This window comes from Micromys minutus, assembly GCF_963924665.1.
Source record: "Micromys minutus genome assembly, chromosome: 31".
Taxonomy (NCBI): domain Eukaryota; kingdom Metazoa; phylum Chordata; class Mammalia; order Rodentia; family Muridae; genus Micromys; species Micromys minutus.
The window spans coordinates 552,901-568,173 of record NC_137966.1 but is presented as its reverse complement, the minus strand read 5'-3'; the positions used below and the strand labels follow the sequence as shown (position 1 = coordinate 568,173).

The 15,273-nt window shown below is 45.7% G+C and overlaps 1 protein-coding gene across 1 annotated transcript; it reads right to left on the bottom strand.

The window, feature by feature from the left end:
* Positions 1 to 405: 405 nt before the first annotated feature.
* LSM11 (LSM11, U7 small nuclear RNA associated) lies at positions 406 to 12,101 on the bottom strand (the record flags this gene model as incomplete). The annotated part of the gene is made up of 4 exons (XM_080942067.1): positions 406 to 816; positions 1,216 to 1,299; positions 4,737 to 4,876; positions 11,651 to 12,101. 4 exons carry the CDS (start codon positions 12,099 to 12,101, stop codon positions 406 to 408), a joined length of 1,086 nt encoding a protein of 361 aa, XP_080798193.1.
* Positions 12,102 to 15,273: the final 3,172 nt, after the last annotated feature.

Genomic DNA, 15,273 nt, shown 5'->3' with positions numbered 1-15,273 from the left:
CAAGATATGGGTGCAGGATCTTGGGCAATTTACAGTACTCAAACATGATCATCATGAGATCAAACTCACGTGCTCAAAGCACTAGCTTTTAGAAATGAAATTATTCCTTCTCAGACACTTCCACGGAATGGATTCCACTTGTACTGTGACCCTATGTCAAAGCAAAGTGCTTACGCTTGAGATTCTGGAGCAGCCAGTGACAGCCTGTCAGAGCATGTCCTGTGAATGGCTTTTGCCCTGTTAGTACCGCTGACCTGTCCTTCCAGAGGGTGAGCCAGCTCTGTGCTCTGCACAGGCAGGACCAGCGGGAATCATTCGACTCACACTTGGGATACTAGGATATAGCATAGGAACAGTTCATGCACTTTATTTCTAAAACCCCAAGGTCAAGTGGGGCTAAGCTGCTCACTGTGCAAGATGAACCAGCAGGACATTTTCACCTCGAATGAAAATCTGATTTATGTGTCGAGTGAATACCTGCTGGTAATCCACCTTGGGCTTTCGTTTTTTCTTACGGGACTGGCCCCGTGAAAGGGTGGTGGCCCTGGAGAAGGTACCTCCCACACTGGACCCTTCTGTCCGTATAGTCCTCCCTGACAGCTCAGACCTGGACTCCTCCCTTGCAGACGCCTGCAGGGAAGAAGGGACAGAGCGGGAGCGCCTGTGTGAGCTCCGGTCAGTGTCTCCTCGCCCCCATACCGAAGCCACCTTCCATGTAGATGTCTGGGAGTATCGAGACAGGGTGGAGTCCTCAACTGCAGATTTGGAATCCGCTTCCTTTTTGGAGGAATCTTGGAGTTTCAGCCGATCAAACAGCTACAAGGAAAGCAGTGACAACCATCAGCCAAGGCCATGCCTACAGTGTAACTGTCAACACACTCGACAAGGTCAGATTCCTTACGCACATCCTCTGAGCGTCTTGCATTGGCATTCTTTAAAAGAAAGAAGTCACTTTCTAATTTCTGTAAGTGATCTAGATAAAGATGACAAGATAAAAGCCACCCTTATCTCTGTGGTACAAAGCTGAAGTGCATGAAGGCTTTCCAAGAAGTGACTTGTGGCTCACAGACATAGGCAGGAAGCAGGTGCTTTGGGGATCTGCTGGGAGCATGAGCTGAGGGGCTAAGACTACGATAGACACAGCGGGCTTCTGGGCATGGTTTCTATGCTAGAAGGCGGGATAGGTGCCCAGGTCAGGGAGAGAGAGCGGCCTACCCTAGTGAGAGTCAGCGAAGAGTCCCGTTCGTATGCTTTGCCTAAGACAGGTTTACGGTAGGTCTCATCCACATCTGTGAGGGCCTAGAGGAAGAGCCCAAAGGGAAGAAAAGGAAAAATGGACATTATTTATAGAGGTTTTGCAAAAAAGGAAGAATAATATCTAATTATACAGAGCTAAACAAGTGAGCTGCACAGCTTGGACACAAGATTGTAAGTCTGACACCAGCTGCCTAAGATTCCCAAGCTCCTTCTATAGATTAAACAAGCTTCTTTGACAATGACAAGGTCTTTGCAATACCATGATAGACGTTCTAAAAATTTCAGTGCACATAAACATGCAGGAAGCTTATTAAAATTCAAACACAAGGCTGCTCTTTTTTAAAGTGAGGTTTTGTGTTTGTTTCTTCCTTTCTAACCCCACCACTCCCACCCCCTTTGAGTCAGGAGCTCATTATATAGACCTGGCTGGCCCAGAACTCTCTATATAAACCAAGCTGACTTGGAATTCACTGAGATCCACCTGCTTCTGCCTCTTATGTGCTAGGATTAAAAGTGTATACTAGCACACTGCTAACTTTGTTTTTACATTTGTGTGTATATGGGGAGAAGGTGCACACTGTACATTTGCAGCTCTGGGGAAAGGTATCCTGACAGCCAGGAGCCAAGGAATACCACAAACTCACGCAGCACAAAAAAACGGTGGTTGCCTGTGCTTGGCTGTGAGGTAGCAGAGAACTGGCCAGGAGGCGGGCTTTATATAGGGTTTATTGAGGGCAGTTTACCAGGGTGAAGGTTTCCAGGGTAAGGATTGGTGGAATTTCAGGCCAAGCCCAGGGATTGGTGGGTTTTCTAACCAGGAAGTAGGTCCATTCAGGATGGCCGTTTTCAGGGTAGAGAATAGTGTTTCAAATCCTGAGTTTAGGGTAAGCCCAGGGATTGGTGGGTTTTTGAGCTCAGAGCTTGGTGCGTTTTCAAGACCCAGAAGAGGTGAGGTGAGTGCAGACTTTTTACCCTACACACGTTACCACTGGGCATAGAAGTCAGACGACCAAGTTAACGGGACTCAGTTCTTAGTTTCTACCAGTGGGATCTGGGGATCGAATCTTGGTGGTCAGCGACTTTACCTGCCTAAGCCATTTCATCAGCCACCCCAAATTAAAGATTACCACGTGTGCTGCTCAACAGAAATCTCAGGTGATTCTGCTGCAGGGCAGCTGCAGACCTCACACTAAGAAGCATGACTGCTTCTTTAGCTTCATCTCAGTTCCCCAGAGTGAAGTAAACAGTGGTTAACAAGATCAGCCTCACAGAAAACTGTTAGGATCTATGACACTGAGCAGTGGAAGTTACCCTGAAAAATGTAAACTCACCCTACAAATCTAGAGATGCAGTAATTATGACCACTACTGTCAGTAAATACACTCTCTTTAATTCTCTCCTCCCAGGTATGGTGGCTCACCCTGTAATCTTAGGCAGGAGACTGAGGTAGAATGACAACTGCCACAAGTTCAAGGCCAGTCTAGGCAGCATAATGGGTTCCGGGCTGTAGAGTGAGGTACTGTTCAAAAATCTTGAGAAAGTTGTCTCTTTTTAACAGAAAAAAAAAAAAAAAAATCAGTGTGTTGTTAGCCTACTTTTAGAAATGAGAAGAGGCTCAGAGAAATTACCAAATGGTAAAGCCCCTGGATCCAAATTCTATAACAATTAAAAGGAGGGGTTCAAGCCAGATGCACTTTTATTCCCACCACTCAGGAGGTAAATAGAGGCAGGAGGATCTTGGAAAGTTCTAGGGCAGCTTGGTCTACAGTACTAGTTCCAGGACATCCAGAGGTACATTATAAAGAGGCCCTGTCTAAAACAAACAAACAAACAAACAAAGTCTGGGTTTTAGAAGGCCATAAAGACTCAGGCAATAGCCTTGTAGCCTTGAACTTTAACAGTAGGAACTGGCACGGAACTAATTCCTCTGGACTCGTCCTTCCATAAAAACACATGAAGGGAGGCAGGAGCAGAAAGGCTGCAAGTTTGAGGCCAAGCCTGGCTACTGTGTGTGTGTGTATGTGTGTGGTGTTTGTAGTGTGTGGTGTGTGTGTGTGGTATGTGTTTGTGTGGTGTGTGTGCATAATGTGGTGTATATATGTGTGTGTGTGGTGTGGTGTGTGTGTGTGTGGTGTGGTGTGTGTATGTGATGTGGTGTGGTATATGTGTGTGTGGTGTGTATATGTGTGTTTGTGGTGTGGTGTGTGATGTGGTATGGTGTGTGTGGTGTGTGTGTGTGTATGCTCACTCTAGGAGACCAGCAGTCAGACCCCAGGTGTTACAATTCTCAGAAGCTGATCACCCTGTTTTTTGACACAGGAAAAAAAGAATGGCTATCAGACATGGTGGCACATACCTTTAATTCTACCACTCAGAAGGCAGAGGCAGGTACATCTCTGTGAGTTCTAGGGCAGCCTGGTCTATACAATGAGTTCCATCAGGAGTACATGGTGAGACTTAGTAGTTCATTGTCTACAGCCTGGTCTACAGAGCTAGTTCTAGGACAGCCACAGTCACAGAGAAACTCTGTCTTCATCAAAAACAATCAAGCAAAAGAATGGCTGGTGGGTAGTCTATTCTAAATTACTCCAGGAAGACATATGTATTCTTTAAGGTTACAGGTCTGTCAATTTTAGCACTATGGGCACGGAGGACAGGAGAGTTCTTTGATTGGTAGAGGGAGACTATCTTGTGTGCTTGTCAAGCATCAACTTACATGATCCTCTTTAGCTATTTTAAAAATGGCTCAAGAGAATCATGTGGGTTGAGGTTTAACATTTAATCAGGTAGAACTTGAGAAAGGCAGATTATTTTCCATTATGTGGATGTGTTTTAGTCATTATTTCTGAAACTGGCCCCACCGATGTTGTGGCGGTTTGAATAGGAATGGACCCTGCAGACGCAGTGTTTGAATCCTTGGCCATGAGGAGTGTGTGGCTTTCTTGAAAGAAGTGTGTCACTATGGAGGTAGGCTTTGAGACTGTAAGTGTTTAAGCCATGTCCAGTGTGGTACATAGTCTACTGCTACCTGTGGATCAAGATGCAGAAGTCTCAGCTCCTTCTCCACCACCATGTCTGCCTGCATGCCACCATGCCCCACACCATGACAATAATGGACTAAATCTCTGAAACTGTAAGCCTGCCCCAAATTAAATGTTTCCTTTTGTAAGAGTTGCTGTGGTCATGTTGTCTCTTCACAACAACAGAATCCCATCTAAGCAGCACTCCAGCATCTCTCACAGATGTGACTATTAAAAAATAATCACTATCTCCATATACTGCCCTATGTCCCTGGGAGCAAAAGAAGAGCAAAATTGCCCAGGTTGAGTACCTCTGCTTTAAAAGAAATGAGCAGAAAAGCTGTTTTCAGTGATGGTCAGGATGCATAAAGTACAATTTTAAGAAATTATTCCTAGGGCTTTGCTTAACAAGGTTACTTACGCCGTTTAGACACACAGATTTTTAAAAAGGCTTGTTACCATATTCCAGAACTTGTCGAATGCGACAAGGAAGCCAGTGCAGACACCGCGAAGTCCCTTGAAAGTGCGGATGTGAACGTTCACCTTCACTCCCTCGCGGATGCATCGGTGCAGTTCACCCAGAGGGCTACCTTCATGCACTGAAACAAGCGAAGGCCTTGGTCAGCACTGGATAACACCCACCTCACTGGCAGGACAGCCAGGGCTGCCAGGGCTGCCAGGGCCTCCCAGCACACCCGGCACACCCGAGGAACCCTCATCTTCACCACTAAGGAGTTCCTTGAGTGGCAGGATGAATATAGCCAACGCACTCAGAAAAGAGGCCAGATTCCAACAGACTGTGGAGAAGCCACCATGTGCGACTCAAATCTAAGTCTTTCACTATCTATAAATGTCTACTCTGTTTGATGAGGACAGTGATTCTAAGATGTACCATCATTTAAAAATGTCTGCAGGCAAAAAAAGAAATAAAGGGAGTGCACCCACCAGCAGCTGGGCTCTTCTCTGTCCTGCACTGCTCAGTACAATTCTGGTGAACTGCACTCCTGGGTCAACCTTTTTATGATCCAAAAGCCTTGTTCATAAGTTGAGGGCATCATACTGCTTTTAAATGTATGCTAGCTTCTCAAAGAAAATGGCTTTTTAGGGAACCAAATATTATCTGTTAAGATAAAAACATATTTTAAGCAGGGCATGGTAACACACACCTTTAATCCCAGCACTCAGAAGCTAGAGGCAGGCAGATCTCTGAGTTCAGGCCAACGTGGCCTACAGAGCGAGCTCCAAAACAGCCAGAGCTTTACAGAGAAACCCTGTCTCAAAACGAACAAACAAAATCATAAACAAACAAAAATGAACATTTAAAAAATATAACCTTTATAGCTATTTCTATGGGTTCAGAGGATTGCTCCTTTGGGTAGTTTTATATTATGTGCCATAAAAGTTTAAAGTTGTAAACTGGACATGGTGGCACATACTTTTAATCATCAGTGCTTTGGAGACAGAAGCAGTCAGATTTCTGTGAGTTCAATATAGCTGTTCATAAAATGTAAAATTGTTTCAGTATTTGTACTTTTATATTTTGATAAATATGTTGTTATAGCTGTCTCTAGGATGAATTAGTCTGTTCAATTATATATATATTTTTTAATTTTGATCTTCAATTTATCATATAGAATACTAGGTTTCATCATGGCACTGTGGAACAAAACCTGTTATTATTGTAGAATGGCCTTCTGATGTATACTTGGGGGCGGGGGAGCTCGGGGAGTTATTGTATCTCAGTGTACATCTTCACACCAGGAGGAAATGGACTTGACAGTGTGAGGTGCTTACGCTGGGTGTCTGGCTGCTGAGAGCCCTAGAAAGCATCTTGTGAACACAGCACTGTGAGCATGCAAGGAAGGAATGATGGGCAGGAAAGATTCAGTTGTTATGTTGAGAGCTTCTCTCGCAGAGCTTGGTATACTGGATAGACTTTTCTTCATGTCATTTTATTTTCCATGTGCTGCTGGTTCTAGTATTGAAAAACAAACAAACAAACCGAAGACCCCCAATACATTTTTTAAACAAATATGTCCTTATTGCTAGTAGTATTACACACACACACACACACACACACACACACACACTTCAGTTTAGATAACTGATTCTTCATTCATGAGTTGGTGTGGAAATAAAAACCATGACAAATGAAGGAAAATACTCTTGGGAGAAAAATGACTCAACAAGCGAGAGAGGAGTTTTTATGTCATATTGGAAACTAGGTTACATGGTACAGATGGAGGCAAAGTGTCAGGACAGGGGTCTCAGAAGGAAGCAGTGGGGCTGGCTAAGCTCACATCTAGAAAAATAAGAAAGGAAACAGAGAACACTGCTGGTCATCAATTTGTCTTCTGACAACTGCTTTGAATCCTTGGTGTGTGTGTGTGTATCTGTGCATGTTACAGGCTTCCTAACATCAGGTGTGTAAGCAGCATTAAGACCCTTACTCAGAGTAACCCTAAGCAAGTGAGAAGTTCAAGTTTCTTCATTTGTAAAACAGAATTGAACTAGTAACCATCTAGCTCACATTTGGGAATAGGTCTCTATAATTCAATTACTGAAGCTCACCACAATGCCTGGGTTAGACCCTTTGCAAGCAAGCATGCAATGTCTCTTCCACAAATGGAAGTTCCCTTCGTAAGCTGAACAGAATAAGGGGCCTGTATCCTCCTAAAACAGAGGAGCAAACACATATCATAAGCAAACGGCAGCTCAGGTATCTTAATCTGTTAATGTTCTTTTGATTTTTTTCTTCTTCCAAAGATTCAACAAACTGTAGTTCTGGGAAGCATTCACTTCTCCCTATCAGTGGTCTAAACTCAACACTAGCATCACCTATAAAAACAAGCTGTCAAGGCAAAATTGAGCTTCCCAGTCTAAGACTACATATTCTTTCCAGCCATTTCCATGGTAAACTCCAAAAGGATAATCTTAAAACTTAGTATGGAAAAACTGCATTATTGTGAGGAAAGTTCTTCCAAAATCTCTTCTTCTATTGCTAATAATCTTGAGACACACCCATCCAACTCCAGATGAGCTTTGCCTTTTTTTTTTTTTTTTTTTTTTTTTTTTAGGTCAGCAAGAAGTTCAGGCCGAGAATGACCACCTTCCTGGTATTCTCTATCTCTGAGGCACAATTCCGTCCAGAATCTTACTTGATGATTGACATATTTCAGGTTTCCTGGCTCCCTTCACCAGCTACAACATCCCCCTCATTACTGTCACTCCAGGTTCTGTAAGAGCCAGGCCCCCTGGTAAACCCACTTTAAATCTATCATTTGTTCAAGTCTCACTATACCTTAACACACAGGTACTTTAGCTACCAAGAGGCAGAGGGTTCTCTTGCTGTATTCATATGAAAATCATGGACAGACAGATCCCTAGTTCAGCAACTCCATGCGTAAGGTGCCAGGACCTTGCTTTCCTATCTGTCCATCCCTCCACTGCCAACTCTAATAACTCTCGATTGTTTTCCACAACTCCTCTACCTCTTGGCTGCCCTTCTCCATCCACAGACTCTGTCATCTTAGTATTCCTTCAGTTCTTCAGTCTCAGCCTATACAATTTCTGTTCCTAGCCACTCTCTGGAACTCTCCAGCTAGCTAGCTACTGCTGGGCATGCCTGGGGCTAGCTAGCATCCTCAGGACTCTGTCCGCTCTTCAAGTTACCAGCTCTGCCAGCTCTGCCCAAGACAAGGACCACACTCAGTGAAAGCATTCAGATGAGGACTCACTGAGGCTGAGTGCTCCAGCAGAAGAGGGTACCACAGAGGAGAGTAAAGCAAGGGCTGTGTGCATAGCAAGCACACACACCCCAGGCTGCTGGCCCCTAAGTGTGAGCACAGGCTTACTGGGTACACTTCTGGCTGTCATGAATAGAGGAGGTGATAGCCCTCCCCCTGACTGAGGACATTTAAAGATGGATGGGGTCATCCAGAGAGGCTGTTGAGTTAAAGTAGTGTTTCCTGGAGCCATTAGGGTGACACTGTGGGGTTGACATACAGTCTGCCAAGGTGGCAGTTGTCAGTATGACAGTCTCCAGAACAGAAGTGAGAGCTTAGCAACCGGCACAATAGCTACGGAGATGGACTGACAACAAGCTGGGGTAACATGCTCCAAGTGTCTGAAACAGTGTTCTGGGCAAACATGAAGCATTAAAAGTAGCCATAGTATCTGAGGAAAGACTCCAAATGTGGATGGGGCTGGTTGATTAACAGCTCCAGAGGTTCTGAGAATGTGGGGTGGAGCAAAAAGGGTACACTGGCCATCTTCCCTAGTGGAAATCCTAGGAATGACAACAAGGTCCTTCACAGCACCACTGGGCTCAGGGACCACACAGATAACAACAGACATCCCTATCTGGCCCATCCCCTGCCTGACAGGATGGGTTGTTTCTGGGCAGTTTGGACTATAGAAGTATGCTGGGAAGGGTCTGAGAGCTGCCAATTAAAAGACTGAAATGCTCATGTGTTCCCAACTTCAGTCATTTAAAAAGGTAAACAAAATACTAACAAGTGCTCACAGTGTGGACAAGGACACCATGAGAAAACTACAGAATCAACTAACCTGAGCCCACAGGGACTTCCAGAGACTGAACCGCCAACCAGGGAACTTGCCTGGGACTGACCTGGGCTCTCTGTACATATGTAATGGTTATGCATCTTGGTCTTCATGTGGGACTCCTAAAAGTGGGAGCAGGGGCTGTCTCTAACTCTGTTGCCTGCCTTTGGGACCCTTCCCATCTCCTGCTGTCTCTTCTAGCCTTAATAGGAGAAGATGCACCTAGTCTTACTGCAACTTGTTATGCCAAGGCTGGCTGATATTAGTGGGAGGCTCCCCTTTTCTGAAGAGAAAGGAAAGAGGGATGGATGGGAGGTAGGGGGAGGACCAGGAGGAGAGGAGGGAGGGTATGATGATTTGTATATGCTCAGCCCAGGGAGTGGCACAAACAGAAGGTATGGACCTATTGGAGTAGGTGTGTCACTGTGCATGTGATCTTTAAAATCCTAATCCTAGCTGCCTGGAAGCCAGTATTCTGCTATCAGCCTTCAGATGAAGATGTAGACCACTCAGCAACTCCTGCACCATGACCTCAACTTGGTGATAATGGACTGAATTTCTGAACCTGTAAGCCAGCCCCAGTTAAATGTTGTCCTTATAAGACTTGCATTGGTCATGGTGTCTATTCAAAGCAGTAAAACCCTAAGACAGAGGGGAAACTGTTGTCGGAATATAAATTAATTAATGGAAATAAGACAAAATAAAAAGGAATGCTCACAACAAAGACCTACCACAAAGCTAACTTTCTTCTCTGGTGAGCTTTATCTAATAACGCCTACTTCAAGTACTGTCAGGGAAGGCACGGTCCTGCAGGTACTCACAGTAAATCCCAGTTTAGTTCACTGAGGCTCAAAGGCATCAAAGTAGCTTGTTCAAGGTTATTTGCTTAATCAACAGCTGAGCCAAAACTCAGTCCACACAGCTACAAGTATCCTGACCTTTAATTATGTCAACCTGAAAATAATAATGACCAGCACTGGAACAACCTACAGAAAGTGACTTTGGATGTTGATGAAAACAGACAATTAGAGAATGTCACTGTCCTAAATGTTTTCAAATGTTGATGAATTTAACCGTTAGAGAGCCAGACAGACACACTACTACTGCTTTCATTAACCATGTTGGGAAATTCAGGCCCAAGAGTGTAACTTGCCTAAAATAAAACAACCAGAAATAAGAGAAGCCACTGTTCAGACTTAAGTGAACCCTATACATTATGAAAAGGGCTAACCTCTGCTATATATAAAGTATTCTAAATAACTTGATTTTTGAAGGCTGTATTTTCATTCATGCCCATCCTTTACCTCAAATCCTAAAGGTGGCCCTTGGAGAAACTCCTTAACAAATCTAATCCTGGTGTTTTAGTAACTTGCTTGCTTTCTGGAGGTGGTTCTTTGCGGTACCCACCAGTCTCTCATGGTACTCTTATCAGCTTCAGGTTTCTAGTGAGAAAGGCCAATATTGTGAGGTCTTAACTCCAGAAACTAACTTAATCATGAGAGCCAGGCGAGGCTGGTCTTCACAAAGTCCTGACAGCACAGTAAAACCAGAATGGCTCTCAAGTGTTTCCCATGACAATCTTGGTAGCAAGGCGGTAACAGGAATAAATGTCACACTCTGAGACTTGGGTGCAATTCAATAACCTAACAGTGGCAACACACACAGGCAAAAAGAAGTTACTGTAGCTGCTTGTTCCAGAGCCAGTCACGCTCTGTCTTTTTGTTTCTGCTCTGCAAACCAGCTCTGGGAAATCCTGGCTGGGCAGGGAGAGGATCTAGTACACTATGTCAGCCCACAAAGGCACCAGCAGAGCTTATACGGCTTTTCAGGGTCTCTCTCCTAATAAACAAACTTCTAGGAACATAACAAAACAAAGTCTCTTGCTGAATTCACACCTTCTATTCCAAAAGAAGCCACCTTAATATTGTAGTAATTTAATTAGCAGGCTACAGAAGCTGTTGTCTGGCTAAGTAGGTCATTGTGTTCACAGGGCAGATGTCACAACTATTTGATATAACCCTAGGCTGTTTGTATTCCATTTAAACAAGATCTAAATAGCACATTAGAACCTTTGCGGTTTAAGGCTTCATTCACCCTGAGGATCTATTAGGAAGCTGCAAGAGATTCTTTTGTGCCATTTACACCTTCAGAATTTAAAACAACCTGCACATCTGAGCCTGACAGTCCTGCCCCCGCCAGCCAGTGGCTGTAAAACCGCACCTGTGTTTTGGTAGCATTCTGTGTCTGCGGCACTCCAACACTAGTGATTTAGTTAATGTGAACATATATGGATCAAGTCCCTGCAGCCTTTTGGAAACAGCACCCCAGGCGGGGCTGTCACTTCCCATGCTGGGATATGAGACATCTCTGCTGCTATATATAAACATATCTATCTCCTCACTCTCTACCTGACCCTCAAATCCCACTAACCTTCAGACTGGCTGTGCTTCAGCACAACTTCTGTACATCTCCTCAACTCCCTGCAGTGGTCCCCAAGACCTCTCATTTCTGCAGACCTCTGATGTCCTCCCCATCCCCCCCAAACCGTCTACAAGCCCCACAATCGCTCCGTATGCCTCATCACCCCCGCAGCCCCTCAGCAGCTCCTCACCACCTGGAGGACACCCCTCCGGACATGAAAAGTCCGTGCAAATCTTTCCCCCGTGGGTCGTCACTCTCCCTGTTCCTCAACTCGTGCACAGCCTCTGTGACTCACAGGGGACCCTCCCCGCGCTCCCACGGCCACCGAGACAACAGCAGACGCCCTCTGCAAGCCCTTCCTAGACCTCCGGCCTCCCCACAGCACTCACAGGGCATCCGCGTGAGCACGTTGCGGGGTGCCTTCTTGCTGCGCCCCGGGCCCTGGCGTCGCGACCCGGCCGTGCCGTCCGTGTCCTCCTTGACCACCATAAGCCGGCGCAGGCGCTGGATGCGCTCGGGATCCGGGGTGGGCGCGCCTCGGCGACGGGCCCTGGACGAGGTCCCGGCTCCCGTGGAGGTTCCGGTGGAGGTTCCCGCCGAGGCCGGCTCTCCTGTGCCCCGAGCCCGACCGCGCCCGGTGCGCCCGCCCTTCAGGAAGCTCTCGTATTCCGCCACGTTGTTGAAGCAGGGCGCGTTGGGGTAGGGGATGGGCGGCAGGCGCGGCGCATACAGGGCCAGCAGCGGGTCGAAGCTGTAGGAGCTGACGTCCAGCCGCGGGCTGGGAGGGCTGGCTGGGCTGCCGGCGCGAGCCGACCTCGCCCCCCACTCGCGCTCCTCCATGTTTGAAAGGCCCGCAAGCCGAAGCCGATGGGCGGGAGGAAGGAGCCGGGCCGCCAGAGGGCGGCACTGCGCAGCCGCAGCTGCGGCTCAGGGGAACGCACTGCTCAGCCGCTGCCACCAGGGGGCAGGATAGATTTGCTCTGGAGAGGTGCACGGGGCGTGGCGCAAGGCAGGGGCGTGGTGAGAGGCGTGACCTGCCTAGGCTTTGCTCCGCCTCTACCGCCAGCTGACAGGTTGAGGCTGTTCTCAGACCTTTTTTTTTTTTTTTTAACTAAAGTAGATATTATTTATTAGTTCTCATTTCCCTTCTCCCATTGACATTTACTATCTCTTCCAAATTTGAGACCTAACGTCAACAAAATATACAATTAGGGACATATTATTCGAAAACAAAACCAACATTCCGGAGGTTAAAAAATTAACCATTTATTTAGAAAAACTCACGGATGCTTATAGACAGCTTAGTGTGTTCGATGCTCTAGACTCGGAGCGGGGGTGGGCTCCGAGAGCAGCATTTTTAAAGTTCCAGGATGTTTTCTGGTCCAGCTTGAGCTGGAGGCAAAGGACAGGAAAACAAAACATACCCTATTTTTCATTCCTGTTAAGTATATACTTGACGTGGGTCGTGTCAGCCTGTCTGGGCTCAGATTCCTGAGCCTCTTTGGGTTCTTATTGTCATCTGAAATATGACAGGAAGGGTACAGAGTGCACAGTGGATGCATGTTAGCTGGCTGAGTGCTATAAAAGGTGGGTGACTCCAATCCTGTTCTTTCCCTGCCCACTAAACCTGGAGAACCTCTGGTATCAAAGACAACAGAATATCAATGGACAACAATATCTGAGTCCGCTGATGTTCTGTTGAGTACTGCAAAATCCAAAGAATCAACAATATTTTGTAGCTCTAATTCAGCAAAACTCTTTAAGAAATATTTCACGTGTATGTTTTCCATCATGTATGTCTGAGCACCATGAGCTTCCAGTACCCACAGAGGCCAACGGGTGTTGGATCCCCTGGAATTGGGGTCCTTGTGAGCTACCATGTGGGCTGCAGGTCTTCCTTAGGAAGAATAGCCAGTGTTCTAACCACTGAGCCATCTCTTCAGTCCCCAAAGGAATTTTTTTAAAGTCTCCTGTAGACAGTCCCTCCTCATCCAGCACAGCTGTCTTGCTTCTTGCCATCTCTAGCCCCACAAGTCATTCTCCTAACTGCCATCACCTTCTCAAAGTATCAATCAGCATTAAGTCTACACTAGCTGCTTTGGGGTTCTCTTTACTTTCTGTAAGTTTGAAAATCTGGCCCGAAGAACAGTTGAGTACCTTTAAGACAGAGGTGAAACTTAGCTCGCAACTGTGAGATGCATGGCAGGACAGAAATGCTCGAAGATCAAATGAAGAACAAGCTTTGTGTAGGCAATGGTACTTCATGACACTGCCATTTAAGTTGTTTATTGCTTTAAAATCCCATGCCTGAGCGAAAACTTCCAAGCTACGCAACCACCATTAGATGACTGGCTCAGGACCAGTCCAGGCGTAGACGTCCCCATATCCGGAAGCACAGGCTTTCTCAGGCGGTTGTTATGAAACTTGGGTCTTCTTTTCCCCACTTGTCCAATTGTGATATAAAATGCAACTTACCATTAAGTTAAATTTGCTCATCAAGAGCTAATGATCTTACTGCCTCTTCAGTACGCTCAGGGAATAGCCTGCCTGAAGTACTATAATGCTCACAGCCGTGCATCAGAAGCATTTGGGCTTAAAAAAAAGAAAATCACCAGAGTCCCAAACATCCACATGGGTATCTTACATTGGCATTTTCAAATTAAGCATTCAAATGAACATTTTAAAAAAATGTACCCAGAAGTCCCTGAATGTCTGCTATGTGGGGATATGCATCCTAGCTTTCTAAAAGACAAGCACACAAGTTAGACTCATTTTCTAAGAACCAATTAAGTAGGCCAAGGAGCTCATCTTTATTATACTTTTTTTGTTACTCTTAAAAAGATTTTAGCAGTTACCAAACATGAGCTCTATTGCTTCTTCCTGGGGAGTGGGGGGAACAGGAAGGAAAAAAACAGCATCAGCAGATGGGGTGTCAATTAGTGAGGGATGAGGCCAGACGCTGCTCTTTCAAAAATACATTTTCTTCTTGGCTGAAAATCCTGCAACTGCAAGACCAGGCAGCAGGACATGGGTTGTCTCTTAATTAATTTCTAATGGAGCCAAATAAACTTTTCCCTCTGAGATACAAAACAGGGTCAAGGGGAAACCTGATTTCCGCATTGAATCCAACACCTTGGGAGCAAAGAATTTCCATCCCCACTCTCTGCCCCTTGCCAGCTCCCATCCTGCCATCAGTGGGAGGAGCTATTTTAAAACCTCTGCAATCACCAGTGACCCCCAACCCCAACTCTACTCCCTTTGAGAGTCTTGCCAAGTCTTGCAGTTTGGCTTCAAATATTTGATCTTGCTGCTCCAGTCTTCTGAGTGCTAGGATTAGGCTATTCCACTGTATCAGGCCTTTCAGTACTCCTGAATTCAAATGGTGTGGTTATAACTGCATTGAGACTATTTGAAAATGGTGGTCCAGAAGTCTAACCCAAAGTTAGCTCTGCCACTGACGTTCTTCAGCGTAAATGGAGTAGCTGCTTCTCCACCCTCTTTCAAACACACACATTTCCCTCTCAGATGTATACACGTATACTTCCCTAAAATACCTTTTCTTGGAAAGAGTTAAGCGACTAGAAACTATGGTCCCGGTTGGAGGATGACAATGATTATGTTAACAATTCTAGAAAAAAAAAAAAATCAATCCTGGAATGGTACAGGATACCCAAACCATTCCTCCCGTATTCAGTTCAGTCAAAGCTGTCACCCTGGGAACTTGCCACCGAGGCAAGGAGTGTTCCCTGGGATTTCTCAATCTGGAGGCATCATGCAGGCAGCAACCCATATTTAACTGCATGCCAAAAGATAAGTATAAGCACTTGGGTGTCAGAAGTGGGATTTTTCAGTCGTCGTGTTCTCTAGTTAAGTGGGTGAGGGTAGAGTTTGGGCTCCTCTTCTATCAGAGGTGGAAAGAGGTGACAGGTTTTTGTAAGGTTTATATCACAGCTAAAAATGACTCCTCCAGCAAAGTATGAATAGTTCCTTTATAAAAATAGGACCATGATTT